The 20,183-nt window shown below is 34.6% G+C and overlaps 1 protein-coding gene across 14 annotated transcripts in view; it reads right to left on the bottom strand.

Moving 5' to 3' along the window:
• MTMR2 (myotubularin related protein 2) overlaps nt 1–20,183 on the bottom strand; it is a 108,021-nt gene that overhangs the window by 29,403 nt on the left and 58,435 nt on the right. For 12 of the 14 annotated variants that reach the window (XR_014250102.1, XR_014250103.1, XM_082409929.1 and 9 more), the window contains 5 exons: nt 15,898–15,973; nt 9,722–9,816; nt 9,457–9,567; nt 6,911–7,012; nt 5,755–5,838 (listed from right to left, as the gene is read on the bottom strand). Coding sequence is in view for 12 of the 14 variants with exons in the window: in XM_082409929.1 (XP_082266055.1) it covers nt 5,755–5,838; nt 6,911–7,012; nt 9,457–9,567; nt 9,722–9,816; nt 15,898–15,973 (468 nt within the window). In the remaining 2 variants the exon portion in view is untranslated. Of the gene's footprint in view, nt 1–5,754; nt 5,839–6,910; nt 7,013–9,456; nt 9,568–9,721; nt 9,817–15,744; nt 15,856–15,897; nt 15,974–20,183 lie in introns of those variants that run through there. The other 2 variants (XM_082409927.1, XM_082409926.1) reach the window with 2 other exon arrangements.

The raw sequence follows: 20,183 nt of genomic DNA, 5'->3' as shown, positions 1-20,183 counted from the left end.
GACTGATCTCTGGCCACTCTAAACTCTAGTCTAGCCTATACCAAACACCTTCAGTTTCCAGATGGCTTCATATTCTATCACTGGAGTACTTGCTCTATTATTCACAATATTCATCACTGTGGATTTTGATTGTTAGTTTACTTCTTTGAATCCTCCATTAAACATATGTTCTTTGGGAGTCAGGATTGTGTCCTTCTGTTTTAGCCACTAGTACATAGTAGGTGCTACATGAATTTGATGAATGAATATATGAATGAATAAAATCAATGAACCACAAGGAAGCTTCTACAAGAAGCAAAATTAGTTTCTGAAGTTTTCTTAGAAAATATGGTGTCAAAGCTGAGAGGGTCAGGTCTCCTGAGATCCTAGTGTACCATCTTTAACCCAGGTAGGTAACTCCCATCTCTCTGTCACTGCCTTCCCATATCCTTGAAAAATCACTACCAGGGAGAACTGTTACCACTGAGATTGTGTCATATTCTTCAGAGAAATGGATGGGTGGGAGTAGAATCATTGACTTAAATTACCTTAATGGCTAATGTCTTCCTCATTCTTAGAGAAGCTGACACACCTATCTCCACTAAAGGAATTGCCTTCCGAGCAGAAAACTGGAGTTGGCTAGTCAGCATATACATCCTTTGTAGACAGTGCTAAAGATATAATGACAACTGTTGATCTCTGGCATACATCTTTCTACTCTCCATGCAAATCACTGCCCTTCAGTTAATGTATCCATTTGTCAGAGTCAATTTACAACCAAATTAACTGGATTATAGCTTTCCCTAGTTACTTACATTCCAGTTCTGAGGATAAATTCTGTTCTCCTTTACTGCACTTGAGTGCTCTCCAAATTTGTTAAGGAAGATATCTACTATATGATTATTTCTGCAGAAGACCATGCTCATTTTCTATATACTGATTTTTACTATTTTAGCAACTTGATGATTTCTCTTGACCTTATCCACAAATTTCAGGGTCCTCTATATAATCACTACATGTGTCAAGAGAAAATTAAAGAAATACTCTCTTATATAACAAACAAATGGTTACTAACAGTTTTGCCCATTTAAAAAATATATAATCTAATTTCTTCAGGCACTATAACGTATAGGTCTACAAATTTAATGTGGCTTTCCTTTTGTGTTTCAGCGGCAGCACACAAAAAGCCAACCAATCATGACTCCTGTTTTTAGAGCTTTACAATGTAATAAATATAATAATAATGATTTGGATCGATTTCTATGGTTTATAATGTGCCTTTCTGTATATCACTAATCCTTCAAACAATCCTATAAGGCAGTTCCTATTACCAAGTAAAAAATAAAGGCACTGTGACATGAGTGACTCATTCAACAGCACATATCTAAGTGTGAGAGCTAAGCAAGTGCTAGAGCTAGGATTCAATGAGTCATCTAAATGATCTGGAATTAGATTGTGGTGATAGGTGCACAACCTTATGAATATGTTAAAAAACAGTGGTATACACTTTAAAGTAGAAAATTTTATGGTATGTGAATTATATCTCAATTTTAAAGAAAAAAAAGAATAGAGACGCCGTGTGTTTTGAGATGGTATAATCTCCAAAATACGTTAGATGAAAAAGAAGGGTACAGTGTGCACAGAATGCTATTATCTGCTTTAAAAAAATACTGTATACACATTATACAAGCTGTGTAGCATAAAATCTCTGAAAGGATATATGGGTAATGAGTAACATTATTTCCTAAAGGGAGAGGAACTGGGATGGCTGGGGAACAATGCTGGCCAGAAGGGAAACCTTCCTTTCAGTATACCCTTTTATACCTTAAGCATTTTATACAGAGTGTGAGTATTACTGCATCCAATTTTTTTTTTAATTTAAAAGAAGAAAAAAGGAATATTCTGATGCTTTATCTTTAGTCTCAACATTTATATTAAGAGACTACCCTGAACAGCAAAGGAAAAACCATCAACAAAATGAAAAGGCACCCTATGAAATTGGAGAAAATATTTGCAAACCATATACCTGATATGGCGTTAATATCCAAAAATATATAAAGAACTTAAAAACAACAACAAAAACTCCGATTAAAAATGAGCAAAGGATCTGAATAAACATTTTCCCAAAGACATACAAATGGCTAGCAAACACATGAAAAGATGCTCAACATCACTCATCATCAGGGAAATGCAAATCAAAACTACAGTGAGATATCACCTCACACCTGTTAAAATGGCTAATTACACAGCATTGTAAAGCAATTATACTCCAATAAAGATGTACTAAAAAATAAATAAATAATTTTTAAAATAAATAAATAAATAATATAATAAAACGGCTAATCACCAAGAAAACACAAGTGTTGGCAAGGGTGTGCAGAAAAGGGAGCCCTTGTGCAGTGTTGGTGGGAAACAGTAAGGAGGTTCCTCAAAAAATTAAAAATAGAACTACTATATGATCCAGCAATTCCACTTCTGAGTATTTATTCAAAGAAAATGAAAACACTAACTCAAAAAGATATATGCTTCCATTCATTGTAGCATTATTTACAATAGCCAAGATATGGACACAACGTAAGTGCTCACTGATGAATGAATAAAGAAAATGTGGTATATATATATACATAAAGAGGGAGAGAGATCTCTATATATAATGGAATTTTATTCAACCATAGGAAGAATGAAATCTTGCCACTTGTGACAACATGGATGGAACCTGAGTGCACAATGTTAAGTGAAATAAGACAGAAAAAAGCAAATATTGTATGACAATCTCACTTATATGTGGAATCTTTAAAAAAAACAAAACAAAACAAGAAAACAAGCTCATAGATAAAGGGAACAAACTGATGGTTGGTTGTTGGAAGCTTGGAAGCAGGGGGTCAGGGGTGGGCAAAATGGTGAAGGGAGCCAAAAGGTACAAGCTTCCAATTATAAAGTAAATGTAAGTCACAGGGATATACTGTACAGCATGGTAACTATAGTTAATACTGTATTGTATATCTGAAAGTTGCAAAGAGAATAAATCTTGAAAGATCTCATCACAAGAAAAAAAAATCCTGTAACTGTTTTTGGTGACACTGTCTAGATGTTAACTAGACTTACTGTGGTGATCATTTCGCAATATATATAAATATCAAATCATTATGGTATACACCTGAAACTAATATAATGTCGTATGTCAATTATACCTCAATGAAAACAAGGAAAGAAACAGAAGAAAGAGATTATCTTCATTTTCTTCAGTAATAAACTTAAATTAAAAAAAAAAGAGTCTTCTAACTACACCAAATACAGTGTCCTCTCCACTAGACTTTAACTTAGTTGACTCAGAGACAAAGTGTCTAACTCTGCAGTAAAAAGCCAACAAATTAATCTAGTAAGTCAAAGACCATAAAGCATCTGTATCATTCAGTGTAGAGTTCAATGCTGTATTCTGATTACCGCATTTCCTAATCTCATAATTCTCTTTCTGAATGCATATAGCTGTTCATTTACTCTTTTTGTTCAACTGGAGTATAGCTAATTTACAATATTGTATTAGTTTCAAATGTACAGCAAAGTGATTCAGTTATACATATTTTCTCTGATTTTTTTCCATTATAGGCTATTACAAGATATTGAATATAGGTTCCTGCACTATACAGTAAATCACTGTTGTTTATTTTACATACAGTGGTGTGTATCTGTTAATCCCATACTCCTAACTTATCTCTCCCCCCACCTCTTTCCCCTTTGGTAAACATGAGTTTGTTTTCTATGTCAGTGAGTCTGTTTCTGTTTTGTAAACAAGTTCATTTGTATTACTTTTTTAGTTCCACATATAAGTGATATTATATATTTGTCTTTCTCTGCCTGGCTTACTTCACTCAGTATGATAATCTCTAGGTCCATGCACATTGCTGCAAATGGCAATATTTCATTCCCTTTTATGGCTGAGTAATATTCCAGAGTGTGTGTGTGTGTGTACACACCACATCTTCTGGATCCATTCATCAGTTGATGAACACTTAGGTTGCTTCCATGCCTCTGCTACTGTACATAGTGATGCTATGAAACATTAGGGTGCATGTATCTCTTTGAATTAGAGTTTTCATCTTTTCCAGATCACATGGTAACTCTATTTTTAGTTTTTTAAGGAACCTCCAGACTATTTTCCATAGTGACTATACCAATTTACATTCCCACCAAAAGCGTAGGAAGGTTCTCTTTTCTCCACACCCTCTGCAGCATTTATTTGTAAACTTTTTGATGATGGCCATTCTGACCAGGGTGAGGTGACACTTCATTACAGTTTTGAATTGCATTTCTCTAATAATTGGCAATGTTGAGCCTCTTTTCATGTGATTGTTGGCCATCTGCACGTCTTTGGAGAAATGTTCACTTCTGCCCATTTTTTGATCGGGTTGTTTGTTTTTTCACACTCACTTTTCAACTTATTCTTTTTCATATTAATTTCTTTCTTTTCGCTGGACACAGTTATCTCATCTCCTTTCCAAAGTTCTATGTTGAATGCTACTACAACAGACAGCAATTTTTGCCCAGATTCCCAAAGAATATTCTTCATTTTTACAATTCTACAGACATTTGTTAGATTTTCTGATTCCTTTGCCACCTAATTCTGACACTGGATTTTTCGTGTAGCAAAAATTTTGCAATGTTACTTGTAGACTCTTGGTTTTTAAAAGCTGATCCATTTATTTTATATTCTGCTTCATATTTTGCCAGCTGACGGTTTTATAACTGAATGGTTTTATAACTGATGGTTTTATAACTAATTTTAAATTTTACTTGCCACATGCAATTGAGCAACAAAATCAGTTTCAAACCATCTGGATATCTTTAGTTCTCTGGTGATGGCTTTTTATTCTTCCTGGTTTTCTGAAACAAACCTAAAAAAATTAGAAGCTTTATAGTAACTAAAATGCAATGTTTAAAATCTAAATACAAAAATCACAGCCTAATGTTTGTCATATTTGAATTCTAGAATAATTTGAATATCAAATCTAATAATTACCAAGAAACAATCAATGTGTCTGAAAAATTCTCAAGAATGCACAGTGAACATGTGGAAAGTTAAAAGTAAAGACTATTTTTGGTAGAGTTTAAGTACTGCAGTATAGGAACTCTGGGAAGTGGTATATTGAGGAAGAATAGGGAGACTGATACACTGTAACACAGACTTCAAGACTGAATTCTGCTTTAATCTCCTAATGTGGTGAATCACATTTTTAGGTTTTCTAATATTAAGCAAACTCACCTTAGTCATGATGTATTATCTCTTTTGTATACTATCAGATTTGATGTGTTAACATTTTATGTAGAAGTGTGTCCTCTGAAAATGTAGAACTTCCAAAATTTTATGTGGAGCTAAACTATAAGCAGTAGAATTATTAGGATTATTTTATCAGAATTAAATTATAGGATACCCAAAAAGAAAAATCTGAGTGAATAATGCGAATGACATATAAAAACATTAAAATGTAAATATATTTACAATTTTATTTTTATTTTTAAAATTATTAAACATTTTTTAAATAAACTGATTTACTTGTAAACTCTTAGATAAGTAAAGATTCATGAAAGATCATTGGCATAGTCTGAAAAGCTGTTTAAAGAAACTGAAAGGCAATCAAAAAAATCAAGATTAGCCTTTATTAAAGAAACAACAACAAAAACCACAAAACTATATAAAGCTGTTCACTTCTATCCATGAACGTTTTGTTGTAATGAAAAGAATACAGACTATTGAAATTCAAAAAAAAAAGTACTTACCTGCCTTCTATACTCTAAAAGAGAGTCATATAGCTTCCACCCGTTTTCAGGGAATACTTCTTTGTACTCAAAAGCAAAAAGAGGCTACAAAAAGTAAAGAGTTAATAGCTAAAAAGACATTTAAGAAGGTAATGAATCAGAAACGTAACCTTATCATACCCCAAGTTTTCATTTACTTATCTGTAAGGATATTTTGTATTGGTATTCTTCTTTATATTGTTGTTTTAGCTTTAGTTTTATAATTTTGAAAACTTACTTTTTTTTATATTTTCAAGCACAGAAAAGCACAAAGGTCTGCCACCAAGATTTATCAAATGCTAACATATCACCATGTTTCCTTCAGATATCTTTGGTAGCTGTTTTAGGTTTACTTCTAAATAATGAAAGATATTACATAAAAAAGACATCTTCTGATATAATTAATTAGTTTGACATCACAGATATCAGCAGTTAAGCAGCTTTAAAGATTATGCTACATTTTCTAAAACATACTGAATAAACTTTTTATTTTGGGACATGCAATCTGTACCAAAAGAGAAAATTTAATTTACCATTAATGTAGACGGAATAGCAGGAACAACTATGATGATAAACACTCAAACTCGAGTCAGAAGACCAGGATTGATTCTAAATTTTACTTCTTACTAACTATGCCACTGAGTCAATTGTTTACCTGCTCCTGGTTTCAACTTTAAAATACGGATAAATAATATTTAGCACCATAGGGCTACTGTAGAAGTTAGATTATATAAAATAAATGAGGAAACCTAGTACTGTTAATAGCACACAGTAGGAACTCGGTTCTAAGTATTTATCCACCCTTCCCTCCTGAAATTGCTAGACTTAACTCTCAGCTCTCAATTTAAAAGATTTCACATCCTAATGAAAACCACATACAGCGTTTCATCATGAAAATACCCTGGATAGAAAGATCATATAATGATAGAATGTCAGTCTGCAGGGATGGACCTCAGAAATCAGCTAGTCCAGCTTCCTCATTTTATACCTTAAAAAGCTGGTCCTATAGATTAAACCTAAACTAGACATCTGGCAAAGTGGGATTGTAAACAGAGAGATTCTAAATAGCCTAGACAAGTTTCTTGACACTACACCAATAATTATAATATAGCTTTTTCAAAGATGAGAAACCTCTTACCAGGTTATTAGAGACAGGAAATGCATATTTCATTAGATTCTCAAATATAGATCTTCTTGTTCGCCCCTCAGGTTTATGAGCAAACCGTAAATTCCGAATATCCTAGAAAAGAGTTAGGATCCAAGTCACCTATCATTGTTTGTTCACTTTTTATTTAAGGAACAAATAAGGCAACTTATTTGTTCCTTAAATAAAAAGTGAATGAATGTGGGATACAAAAATAGACAACAGCTCCTGGAGGCAGGGAAATTACAATGCCTTATTGAGAGAAACAAAAATAAACACAAGACACTCTGATACAAGGCGGAATTCAGAGGACAGAAAATTTCCCTCTGCTTATGAACTCAAGATAGGCCACTGAAGGAGCCAGCATCTGATGTAGGCACTGGAGATTAGAGATACTATGTCTGAAGTCATGATATTACATGGCTGATACACACTGTCAACATTATGTCCTGGGACTTCCCTAGTGGTCCAGTGGTAAAGAATCCACCTTCCAATGCAGGGGACGCGGGTTGATCCCTGGTCGGGGAACTAAGATTCCACATGCCACGGGGCAACTAAGCCCCCTCACCACAACTACTGAGCTCACGTGCCTCAACTAGAGAGCCCGCTTGCCGCAAACTACAGAGCCCACGCGCTCTGGAACCCGCACGCCACAACTACAGAGCCTACGTGCCACAACTAGAGAAGAGAAAACCTGCACACCACAACTACAGAGAAGCCCACGCACCGGAACAAAAGATGCCGCGCGCCTCAACGAATATCCCACATGCCGCAACTAAGACCCAACGCAGCCAAAAATAAATTAAATAAATAAATAAATCTTAAAAAAAAATTATGTCCTTTCCCTGTGAAAGCCCAAAGTCTGTTATGAATTTCCCTATTAAAAACCTGATTAGCTGTTGTTATATTTCATAAATGTCTTCATTCCCATTATGCTTGGTGATCATTTGCCTATTTATAATCCCTTGCCAGGACTCACTTCCATTGGACCTTCAATTCATAAGGCTCCTGCTACTAGACTGATAGAACCCAACCCTGCCTAAAGGTCTTCCTCCAGTCCATGTCCCAAGGTCTTCAACTATCTACTAGCAAAAACTTTGAATAGTTTGACTGATATCATCCAGGCTCTAAAGTCAGATCTAAAGAGCAAAATTCCCTTCCCTTATTTGTTCTCAAGCAGTTTTCTATGCTCAGGCTGAATGTAGATATTCATGTTCCAACTTACTGAGGTCTTAACAGCACTAAGAAAAAAAACAGGATTAAGAATAATTTCAAGACTATTCATTTTATTTAAGTGGTTTCATCTAGACAGAATTCAAAATAGCTTTATTCCACTGTATTCTGTAAAACTGAGCACATAGACCCTCCACAACAATGCACCTACAGAACATGAACAAGTAGAACATTTTATTATAAATCTGATCCAAAATTAGAATGCCAGCTCTACCACCTTTTAAAACAAATGTGTGAGAACCTAAGCTGATATTTTGTTTTTCATCAGTAAATACCTTTACAACTAATAGAGATATTCATAATCACTCTGTTAAACAGAGCTCTCCAAAAGTACCATAGCAGGGGCCCTACAAATGTTTGGGTTTATTGATAATGGTCTTGTTCTATGGAAAAAGTTATATTTAAAATGATCAAAATTTCAAAGTCACCCTCTTTCATGTCCTCTTATATTCTATGCTCTATTTACTCTTAGACCACAGAATAGCAATCAGGAGACGTGCCTGTCACACAGCTGACAGCTATTATACTCTTAGAGCCCTTCCAACTATAATGGAAAAGCACACAAATAATTACTAAGTCATTAGCTTTAATACTAGATTCATAAAGCTTCTAAGATTGGCATGAGAAAGGATCTTGAAAGTTACACATGTGCTGTTGCTTTTACTTTTTTGGCACTCGCAGAACAGCAAAAGAAAGGAAAAAGATCTAGCAGTGAGACGTACACAGCTGTTAATTAGGCTATATAGTAAGGAGAACAGTGACCTTAGAAGTGGCAATGGTATTAAATATTTATGACTGAATGTTAAGATTATAACAATCTAACTCTCATTCAAGTATCAATGCACTTAAGGAATACCAGTTAGATAAGAAAATACAGGTCTATAACATGAAGTTTTCCTCACCATTGTTTTAGAAGCAGAAAAATTATGAGAACTAGAAATAGGAAAGAGAGGTGACTGTATCATAATCAGTTCCTCCACTACAAAGTACTATGAGCCTTAACTGCTCAGAGACTTATGTTTCTAATTTGTGAATTAAAGGTAATAATGTCCATCATGCCTACTTCAAGATTTTTATGAGGCTCAAAAATGAAATAATGAATGTGAGAGTACTTTGTGTTGAGTCCAAAAAATTCAAGTCTAATTCACAACCAATCACCTTTTTATTACTCCTAAATGTTGTTTTCTTCTACTAGAATGACTCTTCTAGCATGAAATCCGTTTGATATTTTGGAAATTTCTAAAATATCTATTTAATACAAAGCTTTTCAAACAAAAAAAAAATTGCATACATATTACAACATTTACCTTGCACACAGTTTCAAGTCCGTAAGAATTTTCACCTCGACTAGAAGCACCACCAATTTTTTCTACTCTGCTTATAACACCAAGAGAAGCATCTAAAACAAATGGGGGATCCTAAAGGAAGGAAAAAAAATTAAAACTGAGCAACTGATACTGTACAATTATAGCTGAGAAAAATATTAACTAGAAATGCTTTAATTAACAATGACCAAAGATGAACAAACAACACACAGATGTACATATAAAAATCTAATCCAACAAGCCTTACCCGTTCCATGCTTTTGAAATATAACCTGTAATTCGTAACAGTCAGAGTTCCACGTACAGCACCAGTGAATGGACATATATAAGTTACATCTTTGGCTGAAAAGGAAAAGAGCCCACAATTTACTATACATTGTGCACTATTAAAAACTGCACTATCATCTTTTCACAAACAAAATTTAAAAGAATTCTGACTGCTAGTCTAAATTATGATCAAAAAAATCACAGAATCAGTGATTCAAAGAGACCTCAAATGCCAAATCCAAGCTTCTAACCACACACTAATCTGGGGAAGGAATGTAGAATAAATGGGAAGGACTGAAGAAGCAGAGGGACATCCTTTACCCTGAGACAGACACAAGGAAACAAAGATGGCCACTCTCCCTGATGGACAGACTAGGTGTGGCAGTTGGAGTAGTGAGTGGAAGAGTAGTGGTAAAGGTGGGAACAACAGTAAATGTCTCAAGTCACAGTCACCAATCATCTAATCATAGTTCCTAGATCATCTCCCCAATCTGCTGGTCTTCTTCCGGCCACAGTCTAGTGTGTCACCATTCCTCTAACTATACAATACCTAAAACATAATAACAGAAACTCCTGACCTGATTATATTTATATGGAAAATACTGTACAGAAAATGAAACATATATGAAATAGATTCTTAGAAAAAATAACAGTACAGCAAGAGGGTATTATATTCTTGACCGAGCAACAGATGTCAAACTTTGTAGAGAAATAATCACAAGCATTGTTTAATTAAATGATAAATGATGAATCTATACAGTATTATCGCTTTTTAAAACATGTTAATTAAGCAGGGTAACTCAGCTACCACCAGCTCAAAATACTATTTAATATGATAAAGTTCATATGCCCAATACAAAGGTTTTTTGTATCTTAAAATATTCATAAATCCCTGCTATGTCATTATTGTAGCAAAGCAGCAGATAAAGGAACATCTTCATTGTTCCAAGAAACTAAGGCACAATTAGGAGCAAAAAATTTCTAAGAACCTTTCAAGGGGCCTCTGGGAAAACTTAGGAACATGAAATATGTTTAATAAGGTATTGCAACTTCCTGACTTTGCTTTCTATTCCTCACTTTGAAGGACTGACCGCTTTGTATGGAATTTGAAATGAGACCGATCTTATAACAAACATTTCTAACCTTCAAAATAGCTCCCTTGGGAATGTTCAAATATGAGATGAATTATTTGAATCATTGTTTCCAATGCATTTCCAATATTTCATTTAGAGGGAAGCTATTATAATTAAATAAACTAATCATTATAGAAAGATACATAAACTTGCCTTGCAGACATTTTCTTGCCCTTATGAATTTTTATCTCAACTGGGAAAGCTTTAGTCAATGTTACTAAAAACATTTCTTGATTTTTTCCAGAGCCAATTTTCTTCACTCACACAAGAAAATCAGTCTTATTATTCTATATTCTACTACAGGATATGTCCCTCTTAGTCCCAGCCCAAAGGTTTTGTTACAACTTCCCCTTTATTCTAAAATCATGAAATAATATACATGAAAGTGCTTCCAAAATTGAAAGTACTCTACTAGATATTGGGTTGGCCAAAAAGTTCGTTTGGTTAATGAATACGTTATTCAATAAAGTTCTTGATGAAAATTACTTACAGCCGAACGAACTTTTTGGCCAATCCAATACAAGGGTTTATAGCTATGTTACTATTATCATCATTAGGCTTGGCTTTGCTCTGTCCCTTTTATCCTTTTTCCTCAGGCTGGTGGCAGCTAAGTCACTCTGAAGAGAGAATTTATGCCCAGTAGAGTCTGTACCAAGTAGAAGAGAGACTGTGATTAGGAATCTTAACCAGAGCGAAGGACAATAGTAACAACCAGCACTGACAGCCTAGCACTTCAGAATTTATGAAGTACTTTTTACCTGAGTACCTCCCTTAACCTTCAAAACAACCTTTAAATATAAAACCTCTAATTACCTACAATTTTTAGATGAGAGTACCAGGGCTCAGTGAAGTAAAACAAATTGTCTAATGTTTCAGAACCAGTAACTGCTAAGATTAGGACTTGAATGCAATTCCTATGACTGCAAATTCAAATTTCCTTCCATCACATCACGCAAAGCTAAGCCACTCAAGTAGCACAGCCTGTCTCCTGTGTTAAAGGATGAAATATTGCCGTCTGGGGCCACCTCTACTGCTGATGTGCGCAGGCCACAATACCCTGAGACTGTTGCTGTTACTGTTAAAGCATTCTGTTGATGTTCCTAACACTACTCTAACTTTTAAAAAACGTCTAAACTGCAGATTTACTTTAGACCAACTAAGAGTGTCTTTTCTATATGAAGTAATACACTCAAGGTTACCAGCCTTATCCTTTGTATTACATTTAATTTTTTGAAGAATAATCAAGTCTATACAGATGACTTTGAATCCGAATATTTTACTTAATATATTAGGTATTCCTCTAAATTTCGCAATATTGATACTGCCTAGTGGTTACCAAAAGACCTTAGATTTACCAATCCTCTCAAATTTTCCCTGAGCTCACAAAGAATCAATAATAGTTTCCATGAGGCAGACCAAAATGACTTTGAGAATACATATCTATAAGGATGTAAAATATATACAAATAAATGTAATATATGAGAGCATGCAATCTGTGCAGAAAGAGAGGCACAAAAACATACTCTAAGTAATACAAAGAAGGAAAGTCCATTAAGCTATGGGATCGGAGAAGGTTCAAGGAACACAGCCATGTGAGCTGTGCCCCAGTGGCTGGTATCCTTTTAATGGGTAGAGATGTTGATACAGCACTCAATGCAGAGAAGAACCTAAACTAAATTACAGCATTAAGAAGGTAAAGTAACTATTTGGACAAGGTAAGTATATAGTCTGGATCTCTCTAATTTATATTATATCACATTCTCTTCATTCCTTCTCAGTTTCCCTCCCTGGTTCCTCTTCTACCATTTACCAAAGCTATGTTCTTGGCCCTCTTTTTACTCCATACACTCTCTGGGTTATTTTCCTCCTTTCATTTTCAACTAATACCCATATTCTCATGATTCCAAAATATGCACTTCCAGCCCTGCTCTCTCTCCCAAACTCCTACAAGTTTCTCATAGGTACCTGAAATTCAATGTACATAAATATTATACCAAGGGCTCATGAAAATGAGAGAAAAAGGTATCATTCAAGAAATTTTTAGAGATTACTCCTCTGGATCTGGTAACTGATTGAATGGCAGAGTTCAGAAAAAAAGAGCAGCTGAGGATGACTCCCAGATTTCTGCCTTGAGTGAACGGACAACCAGTGTTAATATTAACCGACAGAAAGAATAAAAGAAAAGGAGTAAATTTGGAGATAAAGGTGATGACAGTCTTGGAGATGCTGAGCATAAGGGATATCTACAGAATATCCAAGGGCATGTGTCTAAGACACAGGCATTTGTTTTATACGTATTAAGACAGAGGTTCACACTAGAAGTAACAAATTTTGGAGTCATCAGTAAATACATGGTAGGTAAAGCTACTAATTTAGATATGATCAACTAAAAAGAGTAAATAGGAGAGAAAAGGGAAATGAGCCAAGGATGAAGTCCTAACTGGAGTGTTGCTATCTAAAGGAGGAGACGACAACAAAAGAGATTGAGTGGTAACTTGAAAATCTTTTATAAGGTCATTTATCACAGCGGAAATAGCATATGCTTTAGGCTCAGAAGAGGGAAAAAAAATTGTCTCAATGCTAGCTATAACTTTACTAGCTAGGTAGTCTCCCTATGCCTTAGTTTCTCCATCTACAAAATGGGATTAATATCTTCCTCAGAAGATCACTGTGAGGATGATTAAATGAGACAGTAAGCACTTAATAGTGATAACTACTGTTATTATATGATATCCAGTGGTAATAATACATAACACCTAACTTAGTAGGTAACTCAGCAGAACAAGCTTAGGATACCTGAGGTGAGTAGGGAGGAAAAAAGGAATGTGGAGGTATTCAATCAAGAGTTAAAAGTAAGAAGAGAGAAATGCTAAGTGTGAGGAACTAAATGTACCGCAGGCAATAACAACACATTTAGGGGATAGGTCCTCTTTGGCTTGCTTATTTTTACACAAGGAAATGACATGTGGCCAGTGGAAATTAGGCATTTATTAAGTGCTTTTTAAAATTATGATTGATAATCAAATGAAAGGTGGTGTTTACTTTGACTGAAAAACCATCTAGTGTATTCTCCTATATATTACTTTATTTCTCAAAAGCTATGAGTATTTTCTTTTAATGACTGAATAATATTCCACTGTATATATATATAAATATATAAACATACCACAACTTTTTTTCAATCATCTTACATTATTTCTTTACAGAGTTCTTTTACGAACACAAGCATACAATTTTTTTTCTTTTTTTTTAATTGAAGTACAGTTTCTGTACAATATTATGTAAGCTATAGGTGTACACACGGCGATTCACAATTTTTAAAGGTTTTATTCCATTATAGTTGTTCTAAAATACTGGCTATATTCCCTGTGTTGTACAATATATCCTTGTAGCTTATTTTATGCCTAATAGTTTGTACTTCTTAATCTCCTACCCCTATATTGCCCCTCCCCCCTTCCCTCTCCCCACCTGTGACCACTAGTTTGTTCTCTATATCTGTGAGTCTGCTTCTTTTTTGTTATATTCACTAGTCTGTTGTACTTTTTAGATTCTACATATAAGAGATATCATACAGTATTTGTCTTTCTTTGACTTATTTCACCTAGCATAATGACCTCCAAGTCCATCCATGTTGTTGCAAATGGCAAAATTTCACCTTTTTATGGCTGAGTAATATTCCATTTTATACACACACACACACACCCCCCACATCTTCTTTATCCATTCATCTATTGACAAACACTTAGGTTGCTTCCATATCTTGGAAACTGTAAATAATGCTGCTATGAACACTGGGGTGCATGTATCTTTCTGAATCAGTGTTTTGGGGTTTTTTTTTTTTTTTGGATATATACCCAGGAGTGGAACTGCTGGGTCATATGGTAGTTCTATATATACCTCATCTTCTTTATCCATTCCTCTGTAAATGGACACCTAGAAAAGAATAAAATCTTGCCATCTCCAAGAACATGAATAGACCTGGAGGGTATTATATTTAATGAAATAAGTCAGACAGAGAAAGACAAACACCATACTATTTATGTATACATGGAATTAAAAAAACAAAGGAACATATGTAACAAAACAGAAACAGACTCACAGATACAGAGAACAAACTAGTGGTTATTAGAGGGCAGAGGGGTGGGGAAAGGGGCAAAATAGGTAAAGGGGATTAAGAAGTATAAACTACCAATTGTAAAATAAATAATTTACAAGGATGTAATGTGCAGCACAGGGAATATAGTCAATATTTTATAACAACTTTGCATGATGTGTAATCTATACAAATATCAAATTACTATGTTGTATACCTGAAACTAATACTGTAAGTCAACTATACTTCAATAAATAAATAAATATCTTAAAAATTAAAAAAGCTATGGGTATTTTGTAGATCACCACGCAAATGAAACAAAGTAAAAGCATGAGGACAAAAAAATACCTTAAAAGTGCATTTCCAGTTTCCAGTCCATACAATAAGTTAATGCTTAGTTATTTAGGCTGGACAAAGAAAGGCACCTATATGTAAACGGCTTGCTTTGCAATGGCGATGAAATATATTTATCCAAAACTGAAAAATTTATTCAGAGTAGGAAAAAATAAAGAAGCAAAAAGAGAGAATGTGCTTTAAGAAAAATTACTTGTACAAAGTAACAATTCAAATTTTTATCTATGCAACCCACTATCTTACTGCAGTAATTCAAAAATAATGAAATTTACTTTCACGAAATTCAGCAACAGTTTTTAAAATAAGTCACCTACTTTCAGTGAAAGTAAAGCAAACCAGAAAAGCAGCAGAATATCATTCAACTTGCATGTTTCCCAGTAGTCCAAATCCAAACACAACCAACAGGTCTAGACATAAGCTTACAGAACACACTGGATGCTGGGAAGGCTGGCAGTCATGAGTACACCAAACAGGAGGTGTCTAGGCAGTAAACCTGTTCTCTGTACACTGAGAGTACTGAATAGTCTGTACAGTCACAAAGGAGGAGGAAATTCGACAAAAAATACCATTACAGACCCATGTCTTTAATATTTTCTCCTGGAAGTAAGGGTGGTTCTTCCATTTCTGCTAATTTGTTAGACTCCCTCAGGACCTGGATTGGAAAGGGGAGGAGAGAGCAAGAAAAGAAACATTTTTTTATTCAAAGGCTAATTTTTTACTCAAATTTCAACTGTGTATGCTTGGTCTTATTTAAAGTTATAATACTATATCACATATACTGCTTTAAATCAAATTATAAAGACTATAATGCTGGCATGTGTAACATGTGAAGTTGCTGTTTTTCTACAAAACATGTACTGAGTGCCTACTTTGTATAAGGTACCACACAAAACACTACGTTTTCTCACTGACTCCGACAACAGCCCTATAAGGGTAGGTATTATCATCCTCATTTCTTAGATGAGGAAAAAGAGGCCAGAATTAACTTGTTCAAGATCCTATAGCTAAAAAGTGTCAGAGCCTAGATGTGAATTATAGTTTTGGTGGACTAGGAAGCCCATTTTCTTTCCCTTAAGCCATGCTCAAATGCCTTAGTGCATTTAGACTTGGATGAAATCCAACTCTTATGTAGATTTAATGTTTAGAGAATTTGGAAATGATGTTGATAAAGAATCTTACTGAAAAAGAGATATTTAATAAATTAAAATCAAGATCAACATTTATTGAGTAGTTACCTTATGAAGGATGTTACACTGGATTCCAAGAATGTAAAGGTACAGAATCATGGTTCTAATGGATTTACAACCCAGAGACCACACACATACACGCATGCACGCAGGCACACGCGCGCGCAATTGTCATATGCTAAATACCGCAATTGTCATATGCTAAATATCACAATTGTAATATGCTAAATATCGCAATTGTCGTATGCTAAATATCTCAATTGTCATATGCTAAATACATCCCGCTAACTGCCAAATGCCTCCCCTTTCACCTCTTTCACTGCCAAACAATAACCTTCACTGTCGCCAGTTCTTTACCTCCCATTAATTCCTCAACCTTCTGCAATCTGGCTTTGCCACCTAACCCAACCCCTTCCAGGGAACCTGTTTTCTCCCCAATAACCTCCTCATTGTTAAAGACAATAGGTATTTCTCAGTCTTTATTTCTATCTCCTAGCTACATGTGATACTATCTGCACTTGCCTGCTTCTTGAAAGTACACTCTCCTGGCTAAACTCTTCCTTCTCTGGCCATTCTTTTTCAATGACCTTTATATGCCCTTTTCTCAACCCTCCCTATTTCTTCAAGGTCTGTCCATTTCTCACTTTACTCACTTCCTGTTGATTTCATACCTTATCTATGACATTACCTAACTTCAATCTACATTGTCAGCCGAGATTTTTCTTGGACTCTAGTTCCATACATCCGACTGCTTAAATGTTCCTCTCCATCTAGATTTCCCACAGACACTCTGAACTCAACAGATTTAAAATTGAACTGTGTTCCATACTTAGCAAGAGGCACTACCATCCATTTGTTTGTCCTAGCCTGTCTGGGGGGAGGGCCGAGCAGTGGTCTCTGTGAGCAGACTCAGGCCTTCTACTTCCAACTCAATTTGTTTCATTAGACTAAGAACCAATACTACTAGAAAAAAGATTCTCAATTTTTTTTTAAATAGCTTTTGACTTATTTCCTTCCATCCAAAAAGTAGACTTAGAGTCCTCAAAAGAAGGTAAAAGGGAGAAAAAACAAGGTATTACCACTGCCTTAAAGGTCACCTTCTGCAGGCTGTCAAAACTGAGCTAGATGTCTGCCATGCGTGAGCTCCTATCTGGCACTTACTACACCTCTCTAATTGCCTGTCTGTTTTCTTCCATACTAGACCCCTAGAGAAGAGGTACCATACCTTATACAATTTTGAATTCCCAATAAAAATATAACACGAGGCACATATGTAATTTTTAATTGTCTTGTAGTCACATTAGAAAAAGAAAAAACAGCAAAACTTGATTTTAAAAATATACTTTAATCTAGTAAGTCAAAACTATTGTCATTTCAACATGTAATATTTTTAAGTATTAATGAGATATTTTCTATTCTTTTATTCATACTAAGCCTTCAAAATCCAGAGTATGTTTTATACTTCTAGCACATCTCAACCAGACCAGCCGCATTTCCAGTGTTCAATAGCCATCTATCTAGTGGTGCCCATATTGGCAGCACTAATCCAATGAATCTAATTCTTACTGATAGTCAAGTCATTCCCTAGTTTAAGTTAGGTGCTTAGGGAGGATTACACAAAAGGGTTAGACATTACTTCCACAGCCCAATGCTCACCTAAGGCCAATAAAGGAAGAACTACAAAGAACAAATTACTTCTGTTCAATAAATTTGCAATCTAAACAAATTCATACTTTTGAAAATTTAAAAATGTATTTCAGAAAGTCACCTTAGTGCAATACCTAAAGAACTGAAATATATACACACATACATACTTTTTTAATATTCCACATTCTAAAACTCAAAAAAGGTCATATTTTTGAATGGTATCTCATTGCCAGTTCCTGATATAGTGTTTTATGTAGTCATAAAAGAAACTTAAGAAAAAAGGAAGAGAGAGAAGTAGGGAATGAAGGAGAAAGGGCGGGCCCATGAAGATGCAGAAAAACAGGATAAAAACTTGCACTATGCAAATATATAGACTTCCTGGCTTCAAATCCTGACTGTGCTACATGTTAGCTAAGTACTCTTAGACAAGTGTTCAACTTCTTTATGCCTCATTTTTTCCACCTATAAAATGGTGATAATTACAGTATGCCACAAAAGGGCTGTTATAACTTAAATGAGTTAATACACTTAAAGCATTTATATCAGTGTTGACACAAAATATATACTTAATAAGTATTTTCTATTTATAGAAATAATAAGAGTAAAATTAATAATAATAGTAAAAATTTAGACTAACAAGACTGCCAGAATCTGGTAAGAATTTCTACTAATTATGAAAACAATTAGATCAAAAGATATGAATAATAACTAACACACAGTATACTGAAAAAACCAAACAAGGCTACACATGTGAAAGATCACATAAAGGGAATCTGCTTTATCCTTTGCCCACTGTCTACCACTTGATTTGGAAATACAAAGATTATGTCACTTCCAAAGCTGGGCACTAGTTCTCTATTGCACAGGTATACCTTCTTATAGTTGCTATAGTGTTGTTCCCCATGATTTCCTCTCTTTCTATATTTCTATACTCAGAAGGAAGCTGCAAACCCCAGAAAATATGTGTGTTGTAGACAGGTGTGGAGAGAAAGGCAGTTCTGGCAGAGGCACAGGTGTATGACGAGGTACAATCTTCATAAGTAAAGCTTTGCAAAGTGAGAAAAGACACAGGGAAACGCATGCAAGTAGTGCATGTTGAGAATCATAGGCTCTCTTACACTCTTGGACTAGAAGGTCAGAGAGCAAGACAATGAAGAGAAGCAAGATAGGCAGCTTTGTTTGGAAAATCTGCACCAGATGACAGACTTTTAATAATAGGCACACACTGGAGGTTATACATGAACAACTCACTTTAGAGCTCAAGATACAAAAAGGAACTCAAACAAGTACACAAAGCAGGGCCAAGGGCAATCCAGACCCTTTGTTTACTGGCAAACACTGATTCTGAACCAATCTATCCTTAATGAAACAGAAGAGAAAAAAAAATAGGGCCTAAAAACGAGATTGTTTGACAAGAAAAAAGTAGTATCAGCCTGAAGCTCAAAAAAAGAGCAGTTCTCTGAAAATATTCCTATAAGCATTAGTAGAAACAATGTAAAAACTATATGGCATACCCAAAAGGAAACCAGCCTATCCCCTGGGAAACAGGAATAGAAAGGAGAGACTGCAACTAAGAGAAGTGGGTAAAATAAGGAATTACTACAAAAAAATTTAAATGTAACAGCAGAAATAAAATCTGTGCTGGAGTTAATAAAGAACTGAATGTATTATTCAGAAGACAGCATTTATGTACAGGGCAAACGTGAAAATCCTCTAACAATTTGTAGAAAAGAACAGACATAAAAATCATGAGAGAAGATGATAACCAATAAAAGAATTCTATTCCCTAAAGGAAAAAATTAAAACAGCATAGAAGCAACAATCCAATATGTAATTGAAGAACATGCCTTTGAAATGAGTAAAGATTTTCTAAGTTTGCTGATCAAAATAATTTATAATGTTCCACATAAAAATCAGTGAACAGACATATATGGGTGTATCTCAGCAAAAATTTTTGAACTGTAATTAAAAGACAAACTATGAAAATATAGACAAAAATGTTTAGAAAGAGAGAATTTACATACAAAA

This window comes from Balaenoptera physalus, assembly GCF_965194825.1.
Source record: "Balaenoptera physalus genome assembly, chromosome: 10".
Lineage (NCBI taxonomy): Eukaryota > Metazoa > Chordata > Mammalia > Artiodactyla > Balaenopteridae > Balaenoptera > Balaenoptera physalus.
This window is presented reverse-complemented; position numbering and strand designations above follow the sequence as displayed.